Genomic DNA, 26,702 nt, shown 5'->3' on the forward strand with positions numbered 1-26,702 from the left:
GTCTTCTTTCGAAAATCTCAGTGAGGCTCAATTGGCTCTCTCATTCCAGGATGAACTGTAGTTCCCCCCAGATTGCACATGCAGCTAACATGAATTACAAATACAAGTCACCATACAACATGGGTTGACACATTCCTCAGAAGAAATATAATGCTGTAGGGAGATCAATTAAAACTGCATTTTGCACCATGACAAATTACAGTGAACCTGCAAAACACACAACTGTGACCTCACATGTTATCTCCACAGAAGCAGAGGAAGTTGATAATTCTCTCTCTTGCTCCTGAAGATTTATTTAGAACGAGTAAACATCCGTTTTTTTTTTTTTTTTAAAGCAGACAGAAGGACAGGTGCAGCTGTCACAAGCCAAGCTGAAAGATTGAGGGCCCCTGCATATGGAATAGGGTTGCCAATTTGTGTTGGACTTATTCCTATAGGTGTCATCACATGACATAATCTTTAACTAAAGATTAATCTTTAATTTCTGGAGACTCCAGGACAACTATGGAGGGCTGGTAACTCTAATATGGAAGCATTATTGAACCTTACTGGAGCTGGTTGTGTGACAGAGTGAGAGGGACCCTCAAGAGTGCACCATGCTCCTCTTAGATAGCCTGAGGCTACTAGGATTCACTTTCTTCCAGACCCTCCAGAAGGAGGGGGGGTGTGTGTAGAGTAAGACAAGAAGAAGTCCCACCAAATGATAAAGGCATCATATCCAAGTGCAGCAAGAAGTTGAAGAGTCTGGTTCTGCTTCAGAGAGCTACTGAAGTCTCATGGATATCTTTAAGAAAAATTAATAATTCTGCTCACACCTTTACTCTATTTTTTTTATTTTCTGTTTATATAGGGATACCTGTGTGAATAAAAGAATTTTTTATTTTTTAAGAATTCATCTCTTTTTTCTGCTTATTCCACATCTGATATCTTAATGTTCTGTTTCTGACATCACAGTTGGAAGCTGTGGGAAATGATTATGATGTTAAGAAAGAATTATTACTTCAAACTGAAAATAAGGAGCAGGATAGATGAACTCTTAAAAAGCAATTATCCTCTTTTCATGTAAACCAGTCTTACCAATAAAGAATGGAGAGAGAGAGACACACACACATACATGATATATAAGAATGTTTTCTAAGTATATCGTTCACAAGGGATCAGAGAGTTTATAATAAGGGGTTTCATCATAAGGTTATGCCCCATCTTTTAAAAACAACCTACAGTATTTGGAATAATTTATTAGGTTATATTACCTCTAGGTCTTTATCACTGATGGACCAGTCCACTCCATCTTCTCCTGCAAAACAGATATATTGTGAAATATATTAATGCACTGAAAGTTATTTTGTAAATTCAACCACAGGTGATTTCTATGTAGTCACTGAAAGGAGACAAGACCAGACCTGTTTTTAAAAGCACATCATTGGCGAATCTAGTTTCAGCGAAGGGACACTACCAATCTGTTTGGCTCCAAATTTGACCTACCTTATAATTAATGTGTGCTCTTTATCGTGTGTGTTTTGTTAAACAAGCCATCAACTAGGGAAGAACTCCCCATGTGGTAAGTGGCATAGGCCCTGAAGTACTGCACTGCTGGTTACACAAATTACATTTAACTGCTGTCTGTCATGGCATACAGAACCCTTAGAAAGTCCACGGTCACCCTCATGGTCCTCTAAGATCTCAGAGACACAAGGTGGGTGAGATAATATCTTTCATTGGACCAACTTCCGTTGGTGAGCGGCACAGGGCATGTCTACACTACAGACTTAATATGTTAGGTTGACTTACAGCCATTGCAGTCATTACTGCGATGGCTGATGTCCACGCTACCCTCCTTCTGCCAGTGGAGCGCGTCCCCTCTCAGCCAGGAGTGTTGGCCAGCTGCCTGGGCTTCTTGCCTTCCCATTCCCCACCAGAGGCAGTGGAGGGATAGCTGCTCAGGCTTCTTGCCTCTCTGAGCGGGGAGCTGGGGGAAGCCAGGCTGTAGCTGTCCGGCTTTCTTGCCAATTTCACAGCGTCAGCATGGAGCCCTGAAATTGACAAGACAGCCAACAGCTGCTATAAGTAACGCAGTGTCTACACAGACCCTGTCCCGCCCTAACTACACCGACATAAGCCCTACGCCTCTCGTGGAGGTGGAGTTATGTCACTGTAGTAGGGCACTTACATCGGCGGGACACAGCTGTAGTGCGTACATTAACATAATTAGGTCAACATAAAGCAGCTTACGTCTACCAAACTATGTAGTGTAGATCAGGCCACAAGCTTTCAAGCCACACAGAACTCTTCTTCAGTTCTGGGAAATGTACTCCCAGTGTCACAGCTAAATGTAAGGTGGAATGCACATATTGTAAGGGACCATTCAAGGTAGAGTGACCTGTTAACACCTCTGCAGTCATGGGACAAAAAGAGGAGGTTAGTGGGTAACAGATTGTTGTGATAAGCCATAAATCCAGTTTCTCTGTTCAATCCATGATTTTTGGTTATGAATTTAAGCTCACCCTTTGAAAGTGTTGCGCAGGTTTCCTGAGAGTCCTCATCTTCATTTAGTGCACAGATGAAACAGTCTCCATGCACTCAGTTCTGGTGCCTGAGCCCGGACTGGCCTGCAGCAGCCCAGACCTCTAATGGCAGGGGAAGACCTGCTCAGCCCTGGACTGGAGCATGTCCAGTGCAGACAGAATCTTTGGAAAATGCAGCTGCTAAAATCTAATAAGTTTTTACTGAGCATGTGCGAACAGCAATATTTCAGAGGCTTATAACTTGGCCAAATAGAGGCAGATTTTCATGGAGATAGCGAAAGGAAAATCCCTGACACAAAGGAGATAAACTTGCCAAATCTGAAGTCCCTGCTCCAAAGCTTTTCAAATAATTTTTTAACATGGGCAAAACAATGTATTTTTCCTTAGCCTCATACTTTGAAACAGCAGAACCATTCCAGCTGAAGTATTTAAAGAAACAAACATGTCTGAGGTAGACACCTGCCATGGAAAATCTCAGCCCCAATAGTTAACATTTAGCAAAGTTATAATAAACTGAAAACAGGATTTTATAATGTGAAGTTTAGGACAACCTCAGTAATAAGTGATTCTACCAGCCCTGCCTATGAAATGCATGAATAAATAACTTGCATTTACTAACAGCAAAAACTCTAAATATAGAGTTCACGGATAATTAAAGGTGGCAAGTCCCCTCCATTCATTTTTTAAATGTCAAAAAGGTAAGTAAAGGATGGCATCTGAGCGCAAAAAAATCCTGCAAGGTGCTGAATACTGTGGCCTCAATCCAGCAAAGTACTCAAACACATGCTTAATATAAGGCATATGAGTAGTCTCACTGACTAAACATAGGGACACGATGTGGGGTGAAGTCCTCAGTGACCCCATGTTTTTCAAAGCTGGAGAATTTGAACTGAAATCCAAACCTTGCAGCTGAACTGTGGCTCCAGAATCCAAGCTTTCATGTAAAAAATTATGAGCCCATAGGAAAGTGAAACTGAGTGGACAGTTGAAAGTAATTAACACAGAAGCTAGGGTAATGACAGTGCTGTTCCAGTTAAATTGCCCCTTATTAAATTAAGTTGCTGCAATTTTTCCAGTGTGATACCCTGAAAAACTGCAGACTTGAGGTCCAACTTATTACAGAGAACAGAGGGCCTTGGTTTTATTACCTAGAAAAGCTACATATTGAAACATGAACAGTCCTGCTTTTGTATCCATTTAGAAAAATCTTATATTTTTTGTACATGAATTTTAATTATTTAATTTCAATTCAATTTAAACTGATGTAGTTGGTGATGTTTTTGGTACCCTGAAAGAATTTAGGATATTCTGAGGCAGTGAATAGGGCATTACTGGCTGCGATATTTATTAAACAAATCACCGAACACTGCATAGGTTGACACGTACCCCCCAAATACCTAAATTTTAAGTTTCTTTCTGAAGAAATAACTTTTGAAGTTTCAAAACTTTTTTGGTGGCTGTAGATGTGTCTAAACTTATTACATACAGGCTGCCTTTTTTCTGTTAGTTGGAAATAAATAAAAGAAAATAGGACCAAAAGAAACACATTCTACAGTGAAATTGTGGGAAAATCTCTGAACACCAACATCAGAAAAGCTTCAATATATAATTACAACAAAGCCAAGTAAATGTACTTTTACTTAACTTGTATTTATTTATTTACTGCCAGACAGTGTCCATGAGTTTTGGATAAACACAGATTAGCTGTGTTCTGAGCTTCTCTAATCTCCCTTTTCTGTCCCTGCTTCTTCAGACCCAAACCCCTTGATTTACCATTCTTTCTCCCACTCTGATGCATGACCTCAGTACTAAACCTTGCCTACCACCTGCTCTGAAGCTCGACCAAACTACCAATCCAGGCTACATTCTCAAAGCAGTATACGGAGTATTTCTCTACTCCCATTTCCAGCCCCCAGACCAGCAGCCTCCCAAGGCTAGCAACCTCATTACACCTGTGCTGAATTGTAAGAGGCATCAGGCCTGGTCTAAACTACAGGGTTAGGCCGACGTAAGATGCCTTGTGTCGACCCAGCTGTGGAAGTGTCTTCATTTAAATTGGGCTCCAGCCCATGAAAGCGCCTCTCTATGCTGACTTAATGCCACCACCTCCCCAAGTGGTGTAGAGTCACAGTCAATGTAATTAGGTCGATGCTGCGTCAGTGTAGACACTGCATGGCTTATGTCGACTGTTACTGGCTTTCAGGAGTCACCCCACATTGACAATGCAATAGATACAAGTGCTCCTGGTGAGGACACACACAGCCGACACAAGGAGCCAAGTGTACACACACACACATGATTTTATAACTGTGGCGGTTGTATGCTGACATAAATTAGGTTGACATAACCTCAGAGTCACTGTTGGCAGGATCAATGGAAGAAGAGGTGGCTGAATGCCAGTTGGTAGGAGGAATGGGAGGTTAAGATGAGATGATTAAGAGCTGCTTGGCAGGAGCTGGGAGCAGATATGAAGTGACAGACCTAGTAATTTACAGCTCATAATTTGGCCATCCATCTGTCCATATGGTAGTGGGGTGGTGGACCCTGTGGGTTTGACATGGGAGGGGACAGGAAAATTAGGTGGCTGGTGTGAGGTCCTGCCAGGGACAAGAGCTGAGGTCGTGCTGCAGGGTGGAAGAAAGGATGACTGAAGCAGTAAGGAATGTGGATGGAGCAGACACACACAAGGGGAGGATGTGTGAAGGTGACCCATGTTCATCTGAAATTCTTGAACAAGGTATGGATATAAAATAAAGAAATACCTGCTCATTTAAAACAAAAGTTACATTTACTTGGAAGTCTTTAGCAGAATGAAACTTACCTTAAACTGGTGTTAAAAACTAATGGTCTCTCAACCGAATTTAGAGCAGAATGAGAATGTTCCAATCCTAATTTCTCATTTTCTGCTTGTTAGTAGGAAAATGCTCCTATCAAGTAAGCAGCCATAAAGTAAGACTATCTTTTTTTAACTAGACAGCTAAACTTTAATAAATAAATAAATCTATTTTAAAAAAAAATTATAGTCATTTCTGAAGCTTGGAGAAAAAGAGTGGAATTTTCCTTTAAAAGGGACAAAATAGAAAATATTGGGTCCAGAAGAGGATAATAAACTATTCCGAGATGGCACACCAAGACAAGGGAGTTACCTCACAAGTGGAGAACCAGTGTTGACAGGGCCAATTCAGTCAGGGTGGATGTGGTCCACTCCCAATAATTGAGGAGGAGGTCTCAATACCAAGAGGGGGAAAATTGCTTTTGTAGTGAGCCAGTATGTGGAAAAATGTGCAAAGATGTAACCCCATGTTTTTAGCACTCAGTAAAGCCACGCAGCCATATTTTAATTCCTGTTCTTCTGGGGGTTCACATGTCCCTTTTTCATTTCACACTTTTGGGGGGGCATAACTATAAGGACTGTAAAAACGTAATGCAGCTCTTTACTAAATATCTTTGAAAGTGCTGTCATCTTTTTATCCATTTTATGTAGGCATCCACAAAAATTTCGGTATTAAATTCTTGACACTGTCTATGGTTTCTTTGGTAATTATTTTATTTATGCAAAAACACCACTTTTCTTTCTATTTTTTTAAACAGCTCACAGTGCCTTTGTGAAAGGATATTAACATTTTTAAAAATTACTCTGAGAATCTCCCCTGGGGCTTTCTCCATTCTCCAGTAAGTGACTGCACCAGAATCTCACAGCCACAAATGCATGTGTTATTCAAAGGAAGCTGCTAATTTTCACATGGTATCAAGGTAAACCCCCAGAACACAAACCTGCCACACTTAAATTATTTTATTTTTAATGGATTTTCTCATACTTTGATTTTTTTCCACCTTTTTCATTTGTGGTAACCGCATTAAGATACTTTTTATTTGTTTATGATTCATTCTTTCACATAATTTGATGAGAAAAATACATGCCTGTTTATTCTTCTGTTTAGGCTTATGAACTTTTTGCATTTGTATTAGAGGGTGGGGAGGAGAATGGCTTTGTGTGCATCCAGCTGATATCAACATCCTGTCAGTTCGGGGTGTGGTGAGAGAGGATGGGGCCAGAGTAAATGAGAATGGGGATGATGTTAAATGTATAGTGCTTGGATGGAAATAAAGAGTTCTGTGAAAGGGGCTTCTTCTATGGACAATTACACTTTGGTTACCCTGGAATAACACAATATTATGGGATAGCCTATAGAAGCACCACAGTTAAGGTTGCAACCGTATTTCTGTTTAAAGCCAAATTTTTCAAACTGCACTAAAATTTACATGCCTAATTTGAGCAGTGTAAAAACTGGTATATCGGTTTAAGGCCCTAGACAGAGTTTGGGGTTGCTTGGCCAAGGGGGTATCTGAGATATAGACGTCCCTCCCACCCACTCCCCAATTTGTTTTAAAAACGTAATAAAAAACTTCCTTCTAATTTTTTTTTCCAGAGAGAGAGAGACAGACAGACAGACATACAGAGAAAACTGCAGACAAAATTTATTCATATCATTGGACTGCTCCTTTTGAGACCGAATGGCCAAGTATTGTAAATCAACTCCACAGCCCAATAGTTCAGAAGTTATTGGACTTTCTTCTGGGTTTTATGGACTAGTGTGTTGCTGCAAGCAACTCAAAGAATGTCAGCACCATGCAGACTCCTGGCAGAGAGAGAGAGACCCTCCCAGAAAACGCTCTATAGTTGAGGGGGAACCTGCTCTGGGCTAAGAGCCAGACGACCATGAGTCCAAGTCTCTTCTTCCAGAGAAAGGAAGGAGATGGCAAAAAAAACCATGAAAGAGAACTGTTGAGAAAACCTCTGCCCCAAGCGTGGAAGAATAGTATTGGGGAGCAATATCAATACAATTCACCAAATGTGCCTATAGAGGGTGCTACTCCCGGAGGCGGGAGGGGACGCGGGTGGTGAGTGGACCTTCTTGCTTGCCTCTGAGACTTGGCAAAAGTGGAAAAATCCAGCAGTTCCAAGCTTGGCAGGGCAGTGGATTCCCTTAAGAGAGAAAACAAATTTAGGCTGAGCTACAACTTAACTGATTCCTTATATATGATCCTAAAACGTAGGTTATTCTGCTACAACCAATGGTCTAGGGATTTGAAGATGTCACCTTTGCAGTCAAGCATACAGCTTGGCCTGACTTTCAGTCTCTGGGGAAAATGAGACCTTTTACACCACTAGGAACACTGAACTTCAGTCCTCTCGGCAGGGAATCTGGAGAATTTTATCCTGTTCTCTGGAATGGTTAACCCCAGTCTAAGACTAATTGCATCTCCAGTGTCTCCAAAAGACATTATGCATACTCAAGCTGCAGTGGGGGAGGTTTAGATTGGATATTAGGAAAAACTTTTTCACTAAGAGGGTGGTGAAACACTGGAATGCGTTACCTAGGGAGGTGGTAGAATCTCCTTCCTTAGAGGTTTTTAAGGTCAGGCTTGACAAAGCCCTGGCTGGGATGATTTAACTGGGAATTGGTCCTGCTTCGAGCAGGGGGTTGGACTAGATGACCTTCTGGGGTCCCTTCCAACCCTTATATTCTATGATTCTATGATTCTATGATTCATACGAAGTTTCTTTGGTAGCAATATGGAATGAGCTTAACGTTTGATGGTACTTGTGCATTCAACTTTACAATGAAAAGGACATACTCCCTAAAACAGGCGAGATTTTTTTCTTATGGTGGGAACATGGATGCAAGCATCCCTCATATGCCTGGCACAATAGGATCCTGGCCTCTGAGTGTTACCTCATTACAAATAATTAATAATAACTTAAAATGGGTAGAGATAAATCCCCTAGAAAAATAATCTGGATTTTTTTCTCCATAAAAGACTAATTTAATGCTAGCAGGTTTTACATGCACCTGAAACGTCTAGGGTTTCTAAATCAGTAAATATTTTTGTTTACCTCGTCAAGACTCAAATATCATTACAACAGAATTTTCTGTGATGGAATTTTCTGATGGTTTTTACAGCTCTTGTTTTAGAAATGGAATAGAAATTTGGCAAGTTCTCTACGTTTAATGTGGTACAGTTTTCCAAGCTATCATGGAAAATTCACTTCTTGTTGTGACTGGTGGTAACAGATATACAAAGTTTGTCTTTTGCTTACAGGAAAATCAAACATTTGCATTTTGATGTTGAGTGCATATTTTGTTTATTAAAACCAACAACCAATTTACTGGTCATAGAGTGCAGATACGTTATTATTACCACGACCCTCAATAGAACTCCAACAATGTGCGTGGCAACGTACAGGGGAAAAATATGAATTTCCCCAATGACCTTTCATTCTAAGTAGAACACAGACAGTACAATCCACACATAATACTGATCAGAAGTACACAGAACACAGATGAGGCATAGATGAAAGAACAAGGCTTCATGATGCTTCTTATACTCTCAACCTCCTGACTCGAGTCTTTTCAATGAACTTTTTCAATGCACAGTTATCACGCAAATGCCATGTGGAAAGACCAGGTTTTAAAATGAGGTTAATTAATCAATCATATTTATTATAGCAGTGCTGAGAGGCCAAGAGAGAACTGGGCCCCATGGTGCTAGGCACTGTACACACACAGTCAGAAAGAGTCCCTGCCCCCCAAAACTTACAATCTATAGGGGTTCTACTCTGAAAAATAATGAACCAAAAATGGCCAAAGTATTTACCTTTATTTTTTTATACTGGGAAAGCCCATGCAAATTTTATTTTCAGTTTAAAACCCATGCACAGCTAACTCAGGCAACTCAGATTGTAGAAGCTGACTCAATTCTGCTGCTGCTGCTGCTTCTCTCTCTCTCTCTCTATTCCTGTCACTCTTCAAGGCAAAAAGCCACTGTTTCAAAACACTTCTGATTCTGGAGAAGTACAAGAAATGCTATTCCGACAGGATAATATTTTCCCTCAAGTAGGATGTATTCTACATACCCATATATTACAGGCTGAAATCTGTACTGACAGTGGCTGCTTTACAGGCATCAACATATGGTCTGTGCTAATAACCCTGTTGCTCATTCCAGTTAAGGTTTCCATTCAAAGGACACCTAAATCGAACTGAACTCAGGTGGTACACAACATTCTAAAATGCAACTGGATGAAGAGAGGCACCTCCAGGCCTAAACAACAGTTGGTAGTGTTTATGATATATTTTCAAAAGACTGAACACAGACTTAGATCCTAACGGTCCGATTTCTCCAACTCCAGCAGTGACTGATGAGTACAAAACTTTTATGGTGGGTACCGGCATCTGAACTCACACAACCCTAGGCAGCAGATCAAGGCTAAATGATGCAGAGAAGCAGCAGCAGATGAAGCTCTGGATATACCACTCGACATTTTGAAGTAGAACTATTTCTGGAGAAGAACTTGAATCAACTGCTGTAAGGGCTGTTCTCTGAGACTTCCTTAGACACTTCAAGGGATTTCTCAACTTTTGCTTTGATAATAAAGAGAGGACTTCTTGAAATAGACACCTGCTGTTGGAACAGATTATGTGTTAATATCCCTTAAAAGTAGAGAACTTTGAAAAAGATCCATAGATTCCCACTGAAAAATCAGTTCATACAGTAGTTGATAGCAGTCCAACATGAAAAATTTCCTTATGGCAAGGACAGAACCTCCCTCCTCCCACAATAGCAAAACATACCACCTCTCTTCTCTCTGACATTTCTCATCAGCCCCCTGTGTTGTTTTGGTCACTCTTATGATAATAGTGACCATTTATCTTTAGCAGCCATTATCTTCGTGCACTATGGTACTCTTTAAAGCCACTTATTGGCCCAAATCTACCAGTGACCATACACGGAAAGCCAACCCACATTGAAATGTATCAAAACATATGATTTTGCTTCCGGCATAACAAAAATTGGTATTTAGAAAGTTTAAAAAAACCCCCAAAACCTGAATATAATAATTTCAAGACCTGCTAAAACAACTTTAAACAAACTTTACGAACCTATTACCTATGGGAGTAGACTTTAACTGTCATCACAAGAGAAGAAAAGTCTGACAGTTGGGGGTTATGACACGGTATTTATAATCCCTAGGCAACATATTCTCTTGGGGCCCACCACAGGGCTAAAACTGGGATTTTCAAGAAGGTTCACAAGTTTTGAAGTAAACAAGAGTGTTTAATCTAAGTGGAGATGCTTGCTTTTCATATTTAAAGCAGCCTTTTAAATACAAAAATTTGCCAAGTATTGATACATACATTTTCTTTTAACAGTTTTTAAAGGTTCAGGACTGCTTCACATTTCTGCTTTGTGCAGTGTAACTGTTCTGCAGTTTTTTAGCTATAAAACATATATTGTCCCCTTATTTTACTCCCTCTTTCTTTTCTGTTTTATATGTGTAAAATGCTCTAAGAACTGTAATGGGAATAAAAATATGTAGAGCAAAAAGCAGTAAACAGTGAATATATAATATTTCACATTCTTGAAGCGTATGTATCATGCAAAATTGTATATAGATACATATGTATACTTTAAAATATACACACACACCATGTGTGGGTTTGTATATTATATAAATGTGAAATTTTCAATCTGTTCTGTGTATTCTGTGATAGATATCCTCTCCCCTAAGTCTTGGCCACTGCTGCTAATGTTAATTCACAAAACTCAATGGCTCATGGTTTTCAAAGCTTAGTGCAACATTTGCAGAACAAAGTAGGTTTTTCTCTTTTTTTGGTGGGTACAAGTATGGGGACCACAGGAACAGTTAAATTCATGGCATGGTTGGTCTACCACACAGTCGGGGGAATTCTTTAAATAGAGCCTGTCACTCTCTTTGCCCATCAATGGGATTTCCTTCTCAAACTGCTGATTCGTTCAGGTACACAACAGAGGAAATTTCAGTTAACCTTTGTTTCACCCCGGGGAAAAATCTGTCTGAAAAGTATAAAATGAATAGATTAAAAAAAATAAGTAGCTCAGCTGCAGGGCTATTCTTTCCATTGTTCACAGCAGTCAAAGTTAAACAGAGAGAAGGAGGCAAACCTGAACATTTTATTCCCACTGGAGAATAAATGTATAATATGTAATTTAGAAATCCAGTGGTCTATACTTTGAATTTTGATTTAGCCAAGCAAGACAAAACCAGAACTAGCCCTCACACCAAACATTCACCTTTTGGTCTGTCTTGTATGATTGTGGAAAGAGAATTACTAGTTTCTTTGAACAGGGAGGCATTTAATTAAGTTGTCCTAAGTACCTTTTAAGATGCCAACAATTCTTGGTGGAGAAATAAATATGAAAGATGCTATATTTGAAGGATGCATGAACAGACAAGACAGACAGGCAAAATATATGGAAAGTAAATATTGAGGGTTGGTCTTTTTTTTAAGTGGAATGATGATGACAATGACAAAGTGGTCTAACATGAAGGTTTCTTCTCTGGAATGTGTGTGAGAGAAGTTGGCTTAGAGATAAATTATTTCAGCAGAGGAAGACAGTCTTTTTCATTTTAATTCTTATGTGCCTGGGGCCTTGGACCACAGTGTAGATTCTCCTTGGACTTGTACTAAATGTTCAGAAATGCTTGCTGTATAGATCAGGAACAGGTATTTTATTTGGTTGACTATAAACAAAATCTGTGTACGCTGAGGCAAGGTCTCTGGTCTCTCCTATACTCTACCATGGCAGACTGGAAAATCTGCCTCAACATAGCTTAAATAAAAATGAGGTTTGAATTAATTACGAAAATGAATAAGATGATCAGAACAGCAGATCCTAAACTACTTACTTGGATATCCAATGCCATGTTATCACTACATGTTAAGTGTTTGATGACATGCCCTATTTTTTGAACCTACACATGTAACCACCACAGAAGTTGTCATGGGGGAAGCTGGAGGTTTTGGCAACTGGGCAAGGGATGGTTGAGCTTTGGGCAACTGGGATGGCGTGGGAGACCGTATGATTGTAGGATAAGCACATTAGCTACAATCCCATTGATACAAATGGGACACTTCACATCTTTCAGAGCTATTGTTTCAGTCTGCAGATGCAGGAAGACATCACTGCATTAGTTTATAGTCTTTATGCTTTAAGATCTGCGTGACAGCCAGCATCTTTAGAAACAGGTTATTAAATAAATGCAAGACAGATTCTGAAGTACAATTTTGTGGCAATATGTGGGTTATGATTGAATTTCACAACAAATGCTGATACCCCAGACTCATGGATTACAGAGTCCCAGGGTATAAAAGATTAGATTTTATTAGAATTGATTACTAGTTTTGAAAAAAAAAAAAAAAGAGAGAAAAGTCACTTATTTTGCTTCCCCCCTCCCGAAAGGGCCATATTTTTCACTTATTTCTGCACAAGATTGTGTATCACTTTTAAGTGGAAAAAAAAAAGATTAAATAGTGTGGTGAATTTTTTCAATGAAAAAGTACTCATTGGAAAATTAGTCACTGCTAAATATGCTTTCTAAGTGGTAACTGTAACATGCCTATTAGGTATCCAACCAACTTTCATTATTGTAGTGCCTGAGTGTTTTACAGGAAGACACAAGGTGGGATGTGGGACCAGCAAGAGCACAACTACACATTTTATAGGAAGACAGTTTGCTGTGGATAGGTGTTCTCCCTGCATAATGTGTAGCATTTTTGTTTCTTTGTTTATTACTCCTGTGGAGGAAATAAGACAGACAGTTCTGGCACTTTCTCCTGAAGGAGGCAAGATTTGAGATCATTCTAATTTCCTGAGGAACACAATTCTGTAGCTGTGAGTTTGTCATTAAAGAGGTCTGTCTGCAGGTCTCATAAGACTTATTCTTGTTAGAGATGACTCCATTGTTCCTGAGGTGGATAGCTGACATGGAAGGTCTTGGTCTTGAAGAGAGAGGTCATGCCTCAAGCAGCCCAAAACTAACTCAGAGAGAACCTTAAGGATTAGAACCAAGAGTTTGAATTGGATCCTGTATTCATTGTGGAGCCCGAATAATGACCACAGCATTGAGTTGATAAGCTCCAGCTGCCATATTCTCAGCCAGTTGAGTCTTGCCCTCTCTCAACCACCCAGGTTTGCATATTCATTCTAAGGTACAAAGCTGAGCACTAATCAACGCCTGGAGGTCATGACAGCATGAATCACCATGGCGAGGTCTGTACCTGTCAGTACTCAGCACAGTCTCCTGGTCAGATTCAAATGGGAAGAGATATTCCTAGTAGCCACCAATCTAAATATCAGCAAGCAGTGCAGGACACCAAAGCCATGCCCAGTGATGAGCTGCCAAAATTTTAACAACGGGTTCCCTCCTCACCCCACGAGGGGGTCGTTGCCCACCCCCGCCCCCCGGGACTCCAACCCCATCCACCCCCCTGCCCTGTCCCGACTGCCCCCAGAACCGGGCAGGAGGGTCTCGTGAGCCACCGTAGTGGGTGCCCACCCCATCCCTAAGAGCCAGAGGCACCTGCCAGGGGGCGAGGTGGGGAGTCCCGGCAGTGCTTACCTGGGGCACCTCCCAGGAAGCATCCGACAGCTCCCTCTGGCTCTAGGGGCGGGGGAGTGTAGCTGGGGTGGGAGCAGGGGGAGCGGCTGCTCCCCCACTGATCGCATCAAAAGTGGCGCCTTAGGCACCGACCCCCTGCGTGCTCCAGGGCTGGAGCACCCATGGGGAAAATTTGGTGGGTGCAGAGCTCCCCGCCCCGCGCCAGCTCACCTTCGCCTCCTCCCATGAACGCACCGCCCCGCTCTGCTTCTCCGCCCCCCCATTCCCGCAAATCAGCTGTTTGGTGGGAAGCCGGGGAGGACTAAGAAGCAGGCCGCGGCTTCCCACTCAGGCCAAGGGTGGCGGAGGTGAGCTGGGGCAGGGAGCGGTTCCCCTGCACAACTCCCCCTCCCCCCAGGTTACCTGCTGCAGCGTGGGAGGCCCTCCTCATGCCCCCCCCCACTCCAGCTCACCTCCGCCTCGCTGGGCCTGAGCGGGAAGCTGCCGCTTGCTTCTCAGCCCACCCCAGCTTCCTGCGCGAACAGCTGATTCGCGGGAAGCCTGGGGGGGGGGGGCAGAGAAGCAGGGTGGGACGGCGCGTTCAGGGGAGGAGGCGGAGGTGGAGGTGAGCTGGGGCTGGTGCGGGGAGCTGCTGGTGGGTGCTATGCACCCACCAAATTTTCCCCTTGGGTACTCCAGGGCTGGAGCACCCGTGGAGTGGGCACCTAAGGCGCCACTTTTGGCTGGTTAAATTTAGAGGCCCTTTTAGAACCGGTTGTCCCTCGCGGAACAACCGGTTCTAAAAGGGCTTCTAAATTTAACAACCGATTCTAGCAAACCGGTGTGAACCAGCTCCAGCTCACCACTGGCCATGCCCCATTTTGAAGATCTTTGGGCCGTCCCCTTTGTTGGAAGGTGATGAAATTTTGCCAGTTTTAGTTCTTCAAAGCCTCTCCCTCATAGCAGCATCACTGTTGCTTGCCAGCCAAATGCTTTTAATCTATATGCTGATTTTACTGTTGGTGCTGGGATAGCTAAAGACTTCATTTTATTTGCACTTGGCATGAAGGAGATGTAACAGCTTCCATTGTTGAATACTAAAGACATTTGAGTCCATGTTCATATTAACTGAGGTATATTGAACTCAAAATTGTATAATTAAATACTGTCGGATATTGAATTTTTTCTGTATAGTCAATGATAAATATTTAATCATTTAATTAATTGAGGATTTATATTGTTTCACAAAAACCACAATTGAATTATCAATATAATGAATGACCAGAAGATGGAAATTGAGTATTCGATAACCATCTGTCTTCCCCATAACAATGGAAAGGACTGGAGGCTGGTGAGTGGAGATGGTTCAGTTCTTCACTGAACATAACCGTAGAAAATCTAGCACCTCAGCTAGGGAGTGTATTCTTGCAACAAAAACCCTCTTTCGGCAACAAGGAGAGAATCAATCCCAGATTCATTAATATAATATACTGCTAATGTATTATCCTCTCACAATTCAAGGCAAGAAATAAGACTTTGGAATCCTGTTCTGTCAATCTCTGTGTTAGAGGCACAAGGTGGGTGAGGCAATATTTTTTATTGGACCATTAGATTATCTCACCAATCTTGTCTCTCTAACATCCTGGGATCAACATGGCTATCACAATACTGTTAACGAATCTCTGTATAACATTCACCATGACAAAGTCACTGGGCCCAAGAGAGCCCTGGAATAAGAGATCTGGTAGTGGCAGTTTGCTTGAGAGAGATAAAAAATAAAATTTCAATGTGTATTTAATGTAGTTAGGTCTTTAAAATAATTACTTTTTAATATGGGCCCATACTCTGAAGTCATGGCTTGCAACATTACATAGGAATCAAGGCTTTGAATTTACCCTGCTTTGTTTGGAGCCTATTTATCTGCTGTAACAAGACGGCTGTATTGTAACTGCAACATTCTGGAAAGAAGTATTTCCTGCTTATCAGGAAATATTTAAAATGTCCATCTTCTAAAGAAAGCAAGAAAAATGCCCTTATGTCTCAGACAGATTGGTAAATTTTCTCTTTTTACAGTATGGTTGAAAAGAAATCTCTTGATTAGATTCATGTTTAGATTTCCTCAGATGCATTTATTACAATTGAATTGGTCCATCCAGGGATTTGCACAGGAATAAAAATTTGGTCACTTTTGGGGGGGCACTTTCTGTGCCCCTGCACGACCAGAGGACTTGGTTCCTCCCTTCCCCAGCTCAAACAGCCAGAGAAGCTGGTTCGTCCTGGGGCCGGTAGATCGCTCATCTCCTGCCCTGGCTTGGGGAGCTCACTCGCCCTCTCCCCCAGCCCTCGTAGCCAGAGATGGTTCTCTCCACCACGGCCCTGGGGCCGGAGGAGCTGGCTCTCCCCCCATGGCCCCAGGGCTGGAGGAGCTGTCATCTCCTGGCCTGGCCCTAGGCCGGAGGAGCTCTCTCTCCCTGCCCCAGCCTGGAGTAGTTCTGTGCCCCCACTGATTGGGGTGGCTCGTGCCCCTGCTTACCCCCCCTTGCACATGCCCCTGGGTCCATCAATGCTTCAACTGAGTTGCCTGCCTAAAACAACTGTTTAAAGGCCAATGGTATCTCAGACCTATAGCACAGCTCCTTTGCAAAGTATGAAGACAATGGAATAAGAATTACCCTAACATTAAGATAGAATGGAAACAGACAGTTTGAGCATAAACCACCTTATTCTTCAAGAACAAAATATAAGGAGAATCAGCCGTTGTAGATTGGCTTTCACTGGTTGATGTTATTGATACTAAAAATGCACGTTAGTGATTGCTGGTATGAGCAGCATTCTGCTAAAGGCTCTAATTTTTCACCTCTGTAAGCATTTGAATAAGGTGCCAACAAGTGATAGCTCACACACATGTGGAACGACATGCAGCAACACTTACAACACTTATACAGTAGGATGTGTGAACTCTCGGAAACATATTGAACCTTTAATGCAGAAATGGGTATCAGAGACAAACAGGACTCAAGGACAGTCTAGAACGCATAAGTGATAATGAGCAGCCCAAATTTAAAAGAATCATGGAAAACAATGGAGCAGATCTCTTTCTAGAAAACGACAATGAAAATATCTTCGCAATTTAAGACATATGGTCTTCCCCGTTAAAAGGATTTGTTGTACCTCTTGAAAACAGTCAATCAGAATTCAGCAGCATAACTCAGAAATTTCAGAAATAGCTGAAGAATGTGGCCATCGCCTTAAAATAGGAGATTCAAAGGAGCTGGAGGTTCTGATGCCAGGGCTAAGACTAAGAACTAGAACTGATGATCCTAACCCTAGAGTTATCACCTGTGCCATGTCATCAGCAGTGCCCTTTTTGATCTTTCTAAAGAGCCTGGATCTCAGAGGAAAGGCATACAAAACACTCTTGAGGAAGAATTACTTTAGGGAGCCTGGACCTTTGCAACTTCAAGAACAGAATTAAAGGCACTTCATGGTTTTCCTTGAAGGAAGGAGATCTGTTTGAGGAAACTCCCAGATGATGAAGACTGGAATAACCACAATATCCTTGACAGACCAAGCATCTGGAACACTACATTTCTACCTCAGATTGCCTACTTACATATTGTCCTTGCTGGGAAAATAAAGGGCCAAAGGAGTGATTTGATTCAGGATACACCATTCCTAAAGCTAGGTACCCTTTTGACATACTAGTCAAGAGCTAACTCCCCTCTTTGTCCGTTATGAAATACATAGCAGTGGTGCATTAGTGAAGATTTGTTTAAACATGTCATTAATGAGTGGGAAGAAAACACAAGAGTACACTAATCATACTCAGCTGTAAGTCTGGTCTCTTTGGATTTCTGAAGATCTTAAATTGTATCACAATCTAAGCAAGTTCTTTAGGCCATTGCCCAAAGCTTCCAGAATCACCACTGATTGCCGAGAAAGGCTGAAAGGTGAACCCTTGCAGACATCCTTGTGCATTGCCTGCCTGAAGAGAGTGTTGGATCTCCTGAGTCAGTGCCACCAGAAATCTTAAGCTGCCTTGCCCAGCGTAATACACGGTCTTTAACCAACTCTGCAGACATCTCATATTGAGTCTAGCTAACAGTATTAAATATGTTCGGAGGCCATGAGACTCAGAAGTCTCAAGAACCACCATATGTTGTTTCGAGGTTGAGATGTTGCAAACAAAGTGGCCAGATTTTCATAAGGGCGCAGCAGCCAGCAGCTTCCCTGGAGAACTATGCTGCAAAATGAGGGTTGAGTTATTTCAAAAAATATGTCTGCTTATTTAGATGCCTAATTGGGAGCTAATGGGTGCTAAGGACTTTTGAAAACCTGGCCCCTTGAGGTTCATGTTCACATTTAGGGAAGAAAAGAGATTTCCTTGTAGGGATTGTATCCTTGAAAATTAGTTAGCTAGGGAGGACAACACATGGATACTTCACTGTTGTAAAAGAGCAAGCCACAACTGTCAGCCATTTGGTAAAGACTCTAGCAGCTGTAAAAAGTCCAAAAAGTAGTATTCGGTATTGATAAAGATAATTGCCCTAACAATGAACCTTAGGTATTTTCAATGACTTGGTCTAATAAAAATATGGAGTGACAATCCTAATGTCAGGGGCCACAAACCAAGCTTGAGAACTTAGGGAAGTTAATAGCATGCAGAATTTTACCCATCTGTGGTCCTTGTTCAATATTCTAAGGTTCAGTATGGGACAAAGTCATCTGGGAATGAGAAAATAAAGAGACTAGAACCCCTCCTTTTTCAAATCACTCTTTCATTGTATTCATGTGCAAAAAGAAATGTGGTGTTATGAAGAAATACACAGCCTTTCATGAGAGGTTCCCCATAAGGAGAATGGGGGTATCCTTTCTGAATAATTTCTAATACCCATTTGTCTGTAGTAGTTCCACTCACACTGCAGAAAACAGACACGATCCCAAAAGGAGGATGGGAAAGGGTGATAGTAGTCCATAAATAGCAGAGAAGGGCTCCCAAGGGAGCTGTTAAACCTACTATTTATCTGCAGATTTTTCAGATAAATAAAGGCGGACGGACCCTTTCACTGAATTGCAATTAGAGGATGGCAAAATGTGTGTGTTCTGAATGCATTGTAATCAAGCTTCTATAATCAATAAGCATTAAAATCAAACCTTTCCATTTTCTGTGGTCTGTGATTGATCCCTGTGTGTTCCAGTTTCCACTCACAACAGAGGAGCACTTGATCATGATTATGCAGAAGAGGTTTATGTTGGATATAGCTTACTGCCACCAGTAACTGAACTGTAAATCAAATCTCCTCTAGTTCAAAAGTCATATTCCACAGTGAAATACTGAAAAAGTCACAGCTATTCATTCCTGGAAATCTCACTCTGGTAGAAAACAAGGATGTGATCAGGAAAGCAGTGTCTCAACTGTTGAGTGCTACATTGTCTTCTGATGAGGCTGGATGATAGTTGGGTCTGGTGCACTCTAAGATTAGAAACCACATGGAAACAGTCAGGGTTTCAAAGTTCACTTTCCTTCTCAAGCATTTTAATTCTGAAAGGTTTTAAGCACCCTTAGTGAATTTAAATAATAGAATTCTGCAGTAATTGACTTGCGATTTGAATCATGGATTGATTGTAATTTTGTTTAAAAGAACGTTTTAGGAAAGATTCTGATGTGTTAACACAATTGTGAGTTTGCGTGCATAAAAATAAGTTTTAATAAAATTGACATTTCTTTAAAAAGTGTTCTAACTCCAAACAACATTTTCAGTGTTAACACCAAAGTGAGTTTGCTTTGCATTGACAGGATATTTATTCAACTTTAGAAAAATGTTTTGAATTAAAATTCAACTTTAATTTTAATATTTTGTTTTTTGATTAAACTTAATGATAAATTTTAAACTAAAATTTCAATAGTATACATTTTCAAATGAGTTTGCAGCTAAGTAACACTGATTTAAAATGTATGATTTTTAAAAAGCGGGGTGATCTTAAAGAACTATCTAAATGACTCCACCCTGCTAAATAGTGAACAAACTAATCAGCTTGAACTGCATAAACCCAGTAAAAGACCCAAACACTGACAATGTGCTCTTACCCTACTTTGCTAAATAAAAAAAACACCCGCATATGGGACAATCTCTCCACAGCAGAAGACTTCAAACCAAATCTGAGGGCAATAATCATTCTTACCACTTTTGACTCAGATTCTGCTCCTGCCTAGCAACAGCCACAAAGAACAGCTGGTTCCACCACTGAAGAAGAGGATAAATGCCTCATTCACAGAATGCAACCTACCAACTTTCCTGAATTATATGATAGTCCATTTCCCTCTCCCAAAAATAGAATACTTGATGCAGATAATTTCACCAACTACCACCCACTTATGCGAGGCAAAACTCAGAAGGAATGGATAAAAAACACCAATGAAATGTGATGTCTGACATCCTGAACCTCTCACAATCATGCTTCAAACCAGTATGTGGCACCAACACAACACTGATGACAACAATGGATGAGCTATTCAGTGCTTTCTTGGGGTACACAGCAATTAAACACCTGCAACTGGCCATCATCAGCTGACTCGGGCTTGTGGGACTGCGAAATTATGGCTCAGACTGGAGACTGGGCACTGGGACTCTGCTCCCTGCTGGGGTCCCAGAACTCAGACTCCAGCATGAGCCTGAACATCCACACCTCAATTTTACAGCCCTGCAGCTCAAGCCCTGCGAGCCTGAGTCAGCTGATGCAGGCCAGCCACTGTTGTTTAATTACTGTGTAGACCTACCCTTGGAGGCCCCGGTGTGGGCATAGGAGTAAGAAAGACATCACAAGCTGGCTCAAGGAGACCCATGTGAATTCGGATGACCACTCTTCTTTCACACATTATAGCTCTAAAATAACAAATAAGCAGTAGAGGAGGAAAATGGATGAGACCCTGGGTGGCCCTACATCTATATCCTCCTCCTCAACTGATCGATGGAATCCTCTCAACTACATTGCATAGGATCAGGTAGATGCAGTGCAAGGCCTCAGTGACAGTGATGATAATCACACAGGGCTTTTGGGAAACAAAGAGGTGGAAGGCCCTGGTCTTTCCAATGTCTGTAAATGAGACTAACAGAACTGAACAAGCTCAAACTGACTGATCCAGGCAATGGATACAGAATCTAACTGTAACTAGTAACTGTTTCATGCACACACAACTCCAATGGCCTGTGTCTTTCAGAGGGTTTCAGAGAGCACATGACCTTGAATGAGTCTGGATCTATACCGTTAATTTGAAAAGTTTCCTTTAAGTACCATTATTAAGGCTTACAATATTTGAATTCTCATATATTGAGTTTTTAAAACAAAGGCTTAATAAAAGGTAGCAGATGAGTAAAATTTTGGCATTCATATAGAAAAAAAAGTCATGTCTTAATTAAGTGATTACTTTAGATAATCTTGCTTTAAATTCTTGCTAGGTTGGCTACAAATAAATTCCTGGCTACTAGAAGTTCGTATTCCCTTTTACTTTTGTTACATACCATTACATGCCACTGATTCAGAAGCCAGACTAAGACTTGATTCTGCGGTGGAATATATATTTGTAAATTCAGTTTTCTTGTCTACTGTACAAGTTTTCAAATCACATATTCCATACATTTTCTTTAAATGGAACGTAAATTTGATATGCATTCTTTTATTCCTAGAGCTCACTTACTTTTCCCATGTGTTCAATCTAATCCATATTTTGTACAGAGTAAAGAAGAATAGAAACTAGATCAATAGAGAGAGAGAGAGAGAAAAAAAAAAGAAGAAAGCATAAAATGTGGTGGCATTAACATTCCTATTTCTTACAAAAGAGAGAAAGTAGTATGGGTGGGGGGTGTCCATCAATGCTGTGATAAAATTAAATCTGCTTCTCAGTAGGAATCTTTATATAATTCTAGAAATCTAGAAGGAACAGCATGACAATAGTACAAACTACTAAGCATAAATGCTTTCAAATAAATATGCTAGATCATAACAAACTTCTCATAAGTTAGTTGCCATCAATATTCAAAACCTGGATATTATTTTTCTAGGAAGGGAATGCCCAATTATCCAAGAAAATAACCATTAAGTGGCCACCCTAAAGAAATATGTCTAGAGGTGTTTCTAGAAACATTAGCTTGTCCTTCATCATGGTCCCTGACAACACGTTCTATCAGAATTTCACACCTGCCACTAACTTTAGTGATTTTCTATAAGATTTATTATAATTATATTCAAGATTTATTATACTCCGATTCTAGAATCTGCTCATCTTCAGGAAATACTACAAAAACTTTCCTCTTTAACAAAGACTTACCACTATAGCAAGAATGACATTCTCACAACACCAACACGATCCTTCTACCTGCTTCTTTCCCTTCTAAAAACATACAAAAATATAGCCCTATCAGAATTTTTATATCCCTAGAATAGATAAGAGCCAGGGGTTGCATGAAGACCACTATGAACTTCCCTACTACTGTCAATTTTTAATGGAATACACTGAGATACTATGGTGATGGGTGGCAGTATAAAACCTTTAGCTGGACAGAGAAAAATACTGATTGCATAATCACATATTTCAATAAAACAGCTTCATGATCAAATAAATATTTGGTAGATTTTTTTAAATGAAACTCCTGCAGATGTCTAATTCCTTATGATGCTGCTAAATCCTTACTCAAACCCCTAGAGATTTATTTTATAAAATACACACATGAAATTAAAACTTAATCTATCATTCATTTTGAACCACAAGATTACATCAAGATTTGTTGTATTTGTGTTTGTTACACACCTGCTATTACATTTTAGAAGACTACCCCATAAATTATTTTATGAACACAGAGTAAAATGACAATGGCTTAATCTGAAAACATCCAAGTGTGAAAAAAGAAAAAATGAAGGCCAGAACCTGACCCTCACTTCAGCCCCTTTGCACTTCTCTGGCAGTACAAGTGGGCTATAGAGCCAGCTTAACCGGCCAGCTGAAAATTCCCTTAGTGTGGGGAATTCCTGGGTGGTGTAGCTGGTTCTACGCCACTTCCCTTGTAGCCCATCTGGGCACCATGTCTTCTCTAAATTGCACCAGGGGACAAACTGGATTCTAGCCAACCCCACGATAAGGGAGCTAGCCACCTTTGCCCTTCCCTCCTCAGCTGCACCAAACTGAGCTCAGCTGCAGCTGAGGATTGAGCCTGAAAGCTCAGATTTGGGGATCTGAGAATTCAGTTTATCTAGTCATATCATATGCAAGGTATATGTGGCCCACTAATTTACTATGCTAACCTTTTTTTCTGGACTCAGGGTGCATGCATTTGTTTATATCTTCTACTGACATTTAATGCAAGGCCTAGGCATTGTTAAATCTTGAATCCTTTGGTCTCAATATGAAAGTCAGTAGGGTTTTTTGTTTCAAAAACACATTAAGTGATTTTTGTCAAAAATATATTTTACCTGCTGTAATATGCTATTTTCTTAAGCCAAAGGGAGAACTCAAGTGATCCCATTGGGGTAAATTTGGATACTGTTTCCAAAGATTTAGCATGCCACTCCAGGCTCTCTGAATACTGAATAATGCATCCTCTTAAAAAAACCCAAAAACAAAAAAACCCCCAAACCCTCAGCTATTCTTGCAGTCAGACAATTTAAAAATATTAAGTTCCTATAAACACAGTGTTATCTTAATAAGTTCAAACATTATTAGACATTTCCCTTGGGAAGAAAAGCAACTTGTTCTAAAATAAGTAGCTGTATGTTTTTGGAAGGTAATTCTCAGATTAAGAAATGCAAATGATTTTTACAGTTTGTGTGCCTCAAAATAAAAAAAAAAGTATTAAAACAAAACTAATGTAAAATAATACTGCTTACGCACGAACATCAAGATGCCAAGGGACGCAGAGCAATCCTCAGTCTAACGTTTTCTATGGCACAGACTAGTGATCACACGATACTGGTGATACTCTCCAGTTACCCTTGGCAACCCTTCTCAACTGTAACGATGCTGCCCTACAAAAGCTTTCACTGGGCAGCTTTCTCTTCCCTTAAATGAATGCTTTGGGACCATCTGCGTCGGTAAGCATAAAAGGCCAGCCTGCCTGTGGGCCCGTCACTCTGAACACCACCTCTCTGACCCTGATTAAATACAACTTTCAATCCTTTTTGTCCTCCCTGTTGACTTCTCCTATTAAGGGAGCCCTTTGACAAAGAAAGCGGAAGGGTGGACTAACTGCCCCCAAGAAAGGTGATGTCTGATACTGCTCAACATAAGGATTAGCAAGCCAATACATAACAAAAGCAAGTTTGGGGGAGGGGGAAGAGGAAAAGAAAAAAAATGGTTTTAGCCAGGTCTTTGACTAATTCAGTGGGTACACAATTCAGCAAATAGCTATACAAGAGGCCTGCTTTGAAAGAAACAACTACTGCAGAACAATGATTTGGGCAAGATACCTTTCAGCATCACGACACAGGGCCATGACATTGACAAGAACACTAGATATATCATTTGCCAGCTACAGAACTTTTTAAGATAAAGTGAATTTTTGGAATGGGGAAGGGTGGGTGTTGAAAATTATTCTCAAAGCAGGCATGCTTCCTAAGGAATGCTTTCTCAAAGTAGCTTGCTTAGTGTCATTAAAATAAACAATCTACCAAGCAGAAAGGTACAAAATCATGAATGACAAAATACAACAGGTTTGGCTAAAGACAATTTAAATTATTTACCAGTGAACCCCCTGGCTTCCCTTTTAGTATGGTGGCTGAGCTACTTCACTCTGTGACCCATGGTATCTTGCAGCTTTACATTTTCAAAACATTTAAGAGGCAGCTTCATGTACCCTCTCAAGCTTTCACATTACTTAGGAAAAAGAAAGTAAATACATTTTTTAAAAGTAAAAGAGTAAAAATACTTCTGAAGTATAAAAATGTTCGTTTTTGGCTAGAAAAGACTTTTAATAGCAACAGAGTTTACAGCTCTGACTCATTCTGAGCCGGAAACCCAGTGACTTGAAGCATGTAGTCCAAACCCTGTAAATGTATCAGAGGTTCCAGCTACATACAGCATCTTGTTCACGAGTAGATTCTTTAAGCAGTGTTGAGCACAAACTGGTCTCATGGTCCTGCTTAGCATTAAGTAGAACTGACCAGCCAACTGACCAACTCTCAGAGGCAGCTTTCTATGTGGGCTGTTGCAGAAACCCAAGAAGATAGGGGTGGGCCAGTTTGGGAAATTTCACTGAGAAGCTGCACGGCTCCAACAGCCTTTCCCCAAACTAGCTGGCAGCAACCACTGTGAGGCTATCAGGAAGGTGAAATCCGGAGACCCTCTAATACAGTACTTGTTGTCTCCACTGAAGAATCTGTACCAGAATAGAAAGGATGACTGCAGAGTGCAAAGTGGAATGGGAGGGGGCAATGTTCTGGGATTCTGTTTCCCCACGAAAGAGATGCTGAATCAGTGGGACAGTTACCAAAACATAGGAGCCGCAGCAGGGAATCCCAATACAAAGCAGAAGAGACAATCAAAGGTCTGGAAGGGGATTTTTTACATCATGCGAACTGGCATTGGTCAGACATGGAAGATACATAGATCAGGCTGGTCCTTTGAAAATGTCGACGTAGGACCAAACTACCCTGTACCCCATTATGAAGACTCACAGAGATAAAACACTATTTGCCAATATCGCTATTTCGGTCATTACAGTTTAATAACATTTTTTCCTTTCTTTGAACAACTCCCAGGCCTCAAGGCTCTAAAGCCACATCCATTATCCTTCCAGCTGAGCTGAAGACTAGAAAAGACTTCCGTGAGAACAATCCAGACCTGTTTAAACTGCTATTGGTGTCAGTACTGAGCATCACGTGGTATTCCCCACACCGCACACCACCCCCCTCCTCGACACACACCTCCCCCGGTCATTTCTCTCTCAGTCTGCTCAGGGAGCAAAACAGACCCAACATCAAACTTGTGCTAACACCTGCCACTGGGGGAAAAGAACAACAACATGATTTTGTGATTTAAAATGAAGTCTTCTTGGCCATTTAATCTACATTGTGGGTAATTTGTAGGGGGAAACCCACATTCATAATTCAGCTCTTTTCCTGGGGAAAAAGAAAAGACATGTGCACATGTGTGCTCTAGAGCGCATAGACAAGTTTTCCTTTTCCAAAATGTTTCTGAATGGATCAGGTTTATGGTGTTTACTGTTACTTTCCCTAAGCATATGAACTATTTGCAAATTTAGTCACTAAGTGGGTGCTCTAAATGATTTATTGAAGAGTTATCTATCTAAGTAGGTATCAATACTGCTGATTGCCCTGCAAATAATCTTGCTTTCCTTATGTAAGCTTTAAATTCTACTGGGTTGTAAGAGAATTTTGAGCACAAAAGGACTGTAAGTTTTTGTTCAATATGTGACAGATCTCTATGACTTGGTGAGTCAACAGTATATATTGAAAAACTTTAGTGCCTTTCAGCGAGAGAGATAAATTCATTATCTCTGTTGCATCATGGGTGTGCATGAGGTTTTACACACATAAAAAGTAGACATGGGTTCATGACCTAGGAACTTACAATCTAAATGGAATGGGAACAATAACATTTAAGGATAGAGAACAGAGTGGGGTCAGGTAGTCAGCTGTTGGAGAAGGAAGGACAAAAGAAGTAGGTTTTAAATGAGAATTTGAAAGAAAAGAAAGAGGAAAATTGCTGCACAGGAACAGAGGACTATATGACTTCTCTTAAG

At 40.8% G+C, this 26,702-nt stretch overlaps 1 protein-coding gene across 4 annotated transcripts in view; it reads right to left on the bottom strand.

Annotated features, from left to right (window-relative positions):
- ZCCHC7 (zinc finger CCHC-type containing 7) overlaps positions 1-26,702 on the bottom strand; it is a 158,401-nt gene that overhangs the window by 52,547 nt on the left and 79,152 nt on the right. For all 4 annotated transcript variants that reach the window (XM_048850143.2, XM_048850142.2, XM_048850144.2 and 1 more), the window contains one exon: positions 1,254-1,297. In XM_048850143.2, the coding sequence (XP_048706100.1) occupies positions 1,254-1,297 (44 nt within the window). The remainder of the gene's footprint in view (positions 1-1,253; positions 1,298-26,702) is intronic.

The sequence above is a fragment of the Caretta caretta genome, chromosome 5, assembly GCF_965140235.1.
Source record: "Caretta caretta isolate rCarCar2 chromosome 5, rCarCar1.hap1, whole genome shotgun sequence".
In the NCBI taxonomy this organism is placed as follows: domain Eukaryota; kingdom Metazoa; phylum Chordata; order Testudines; family Cheloniidae; genus Caretta; species Caretta caretta.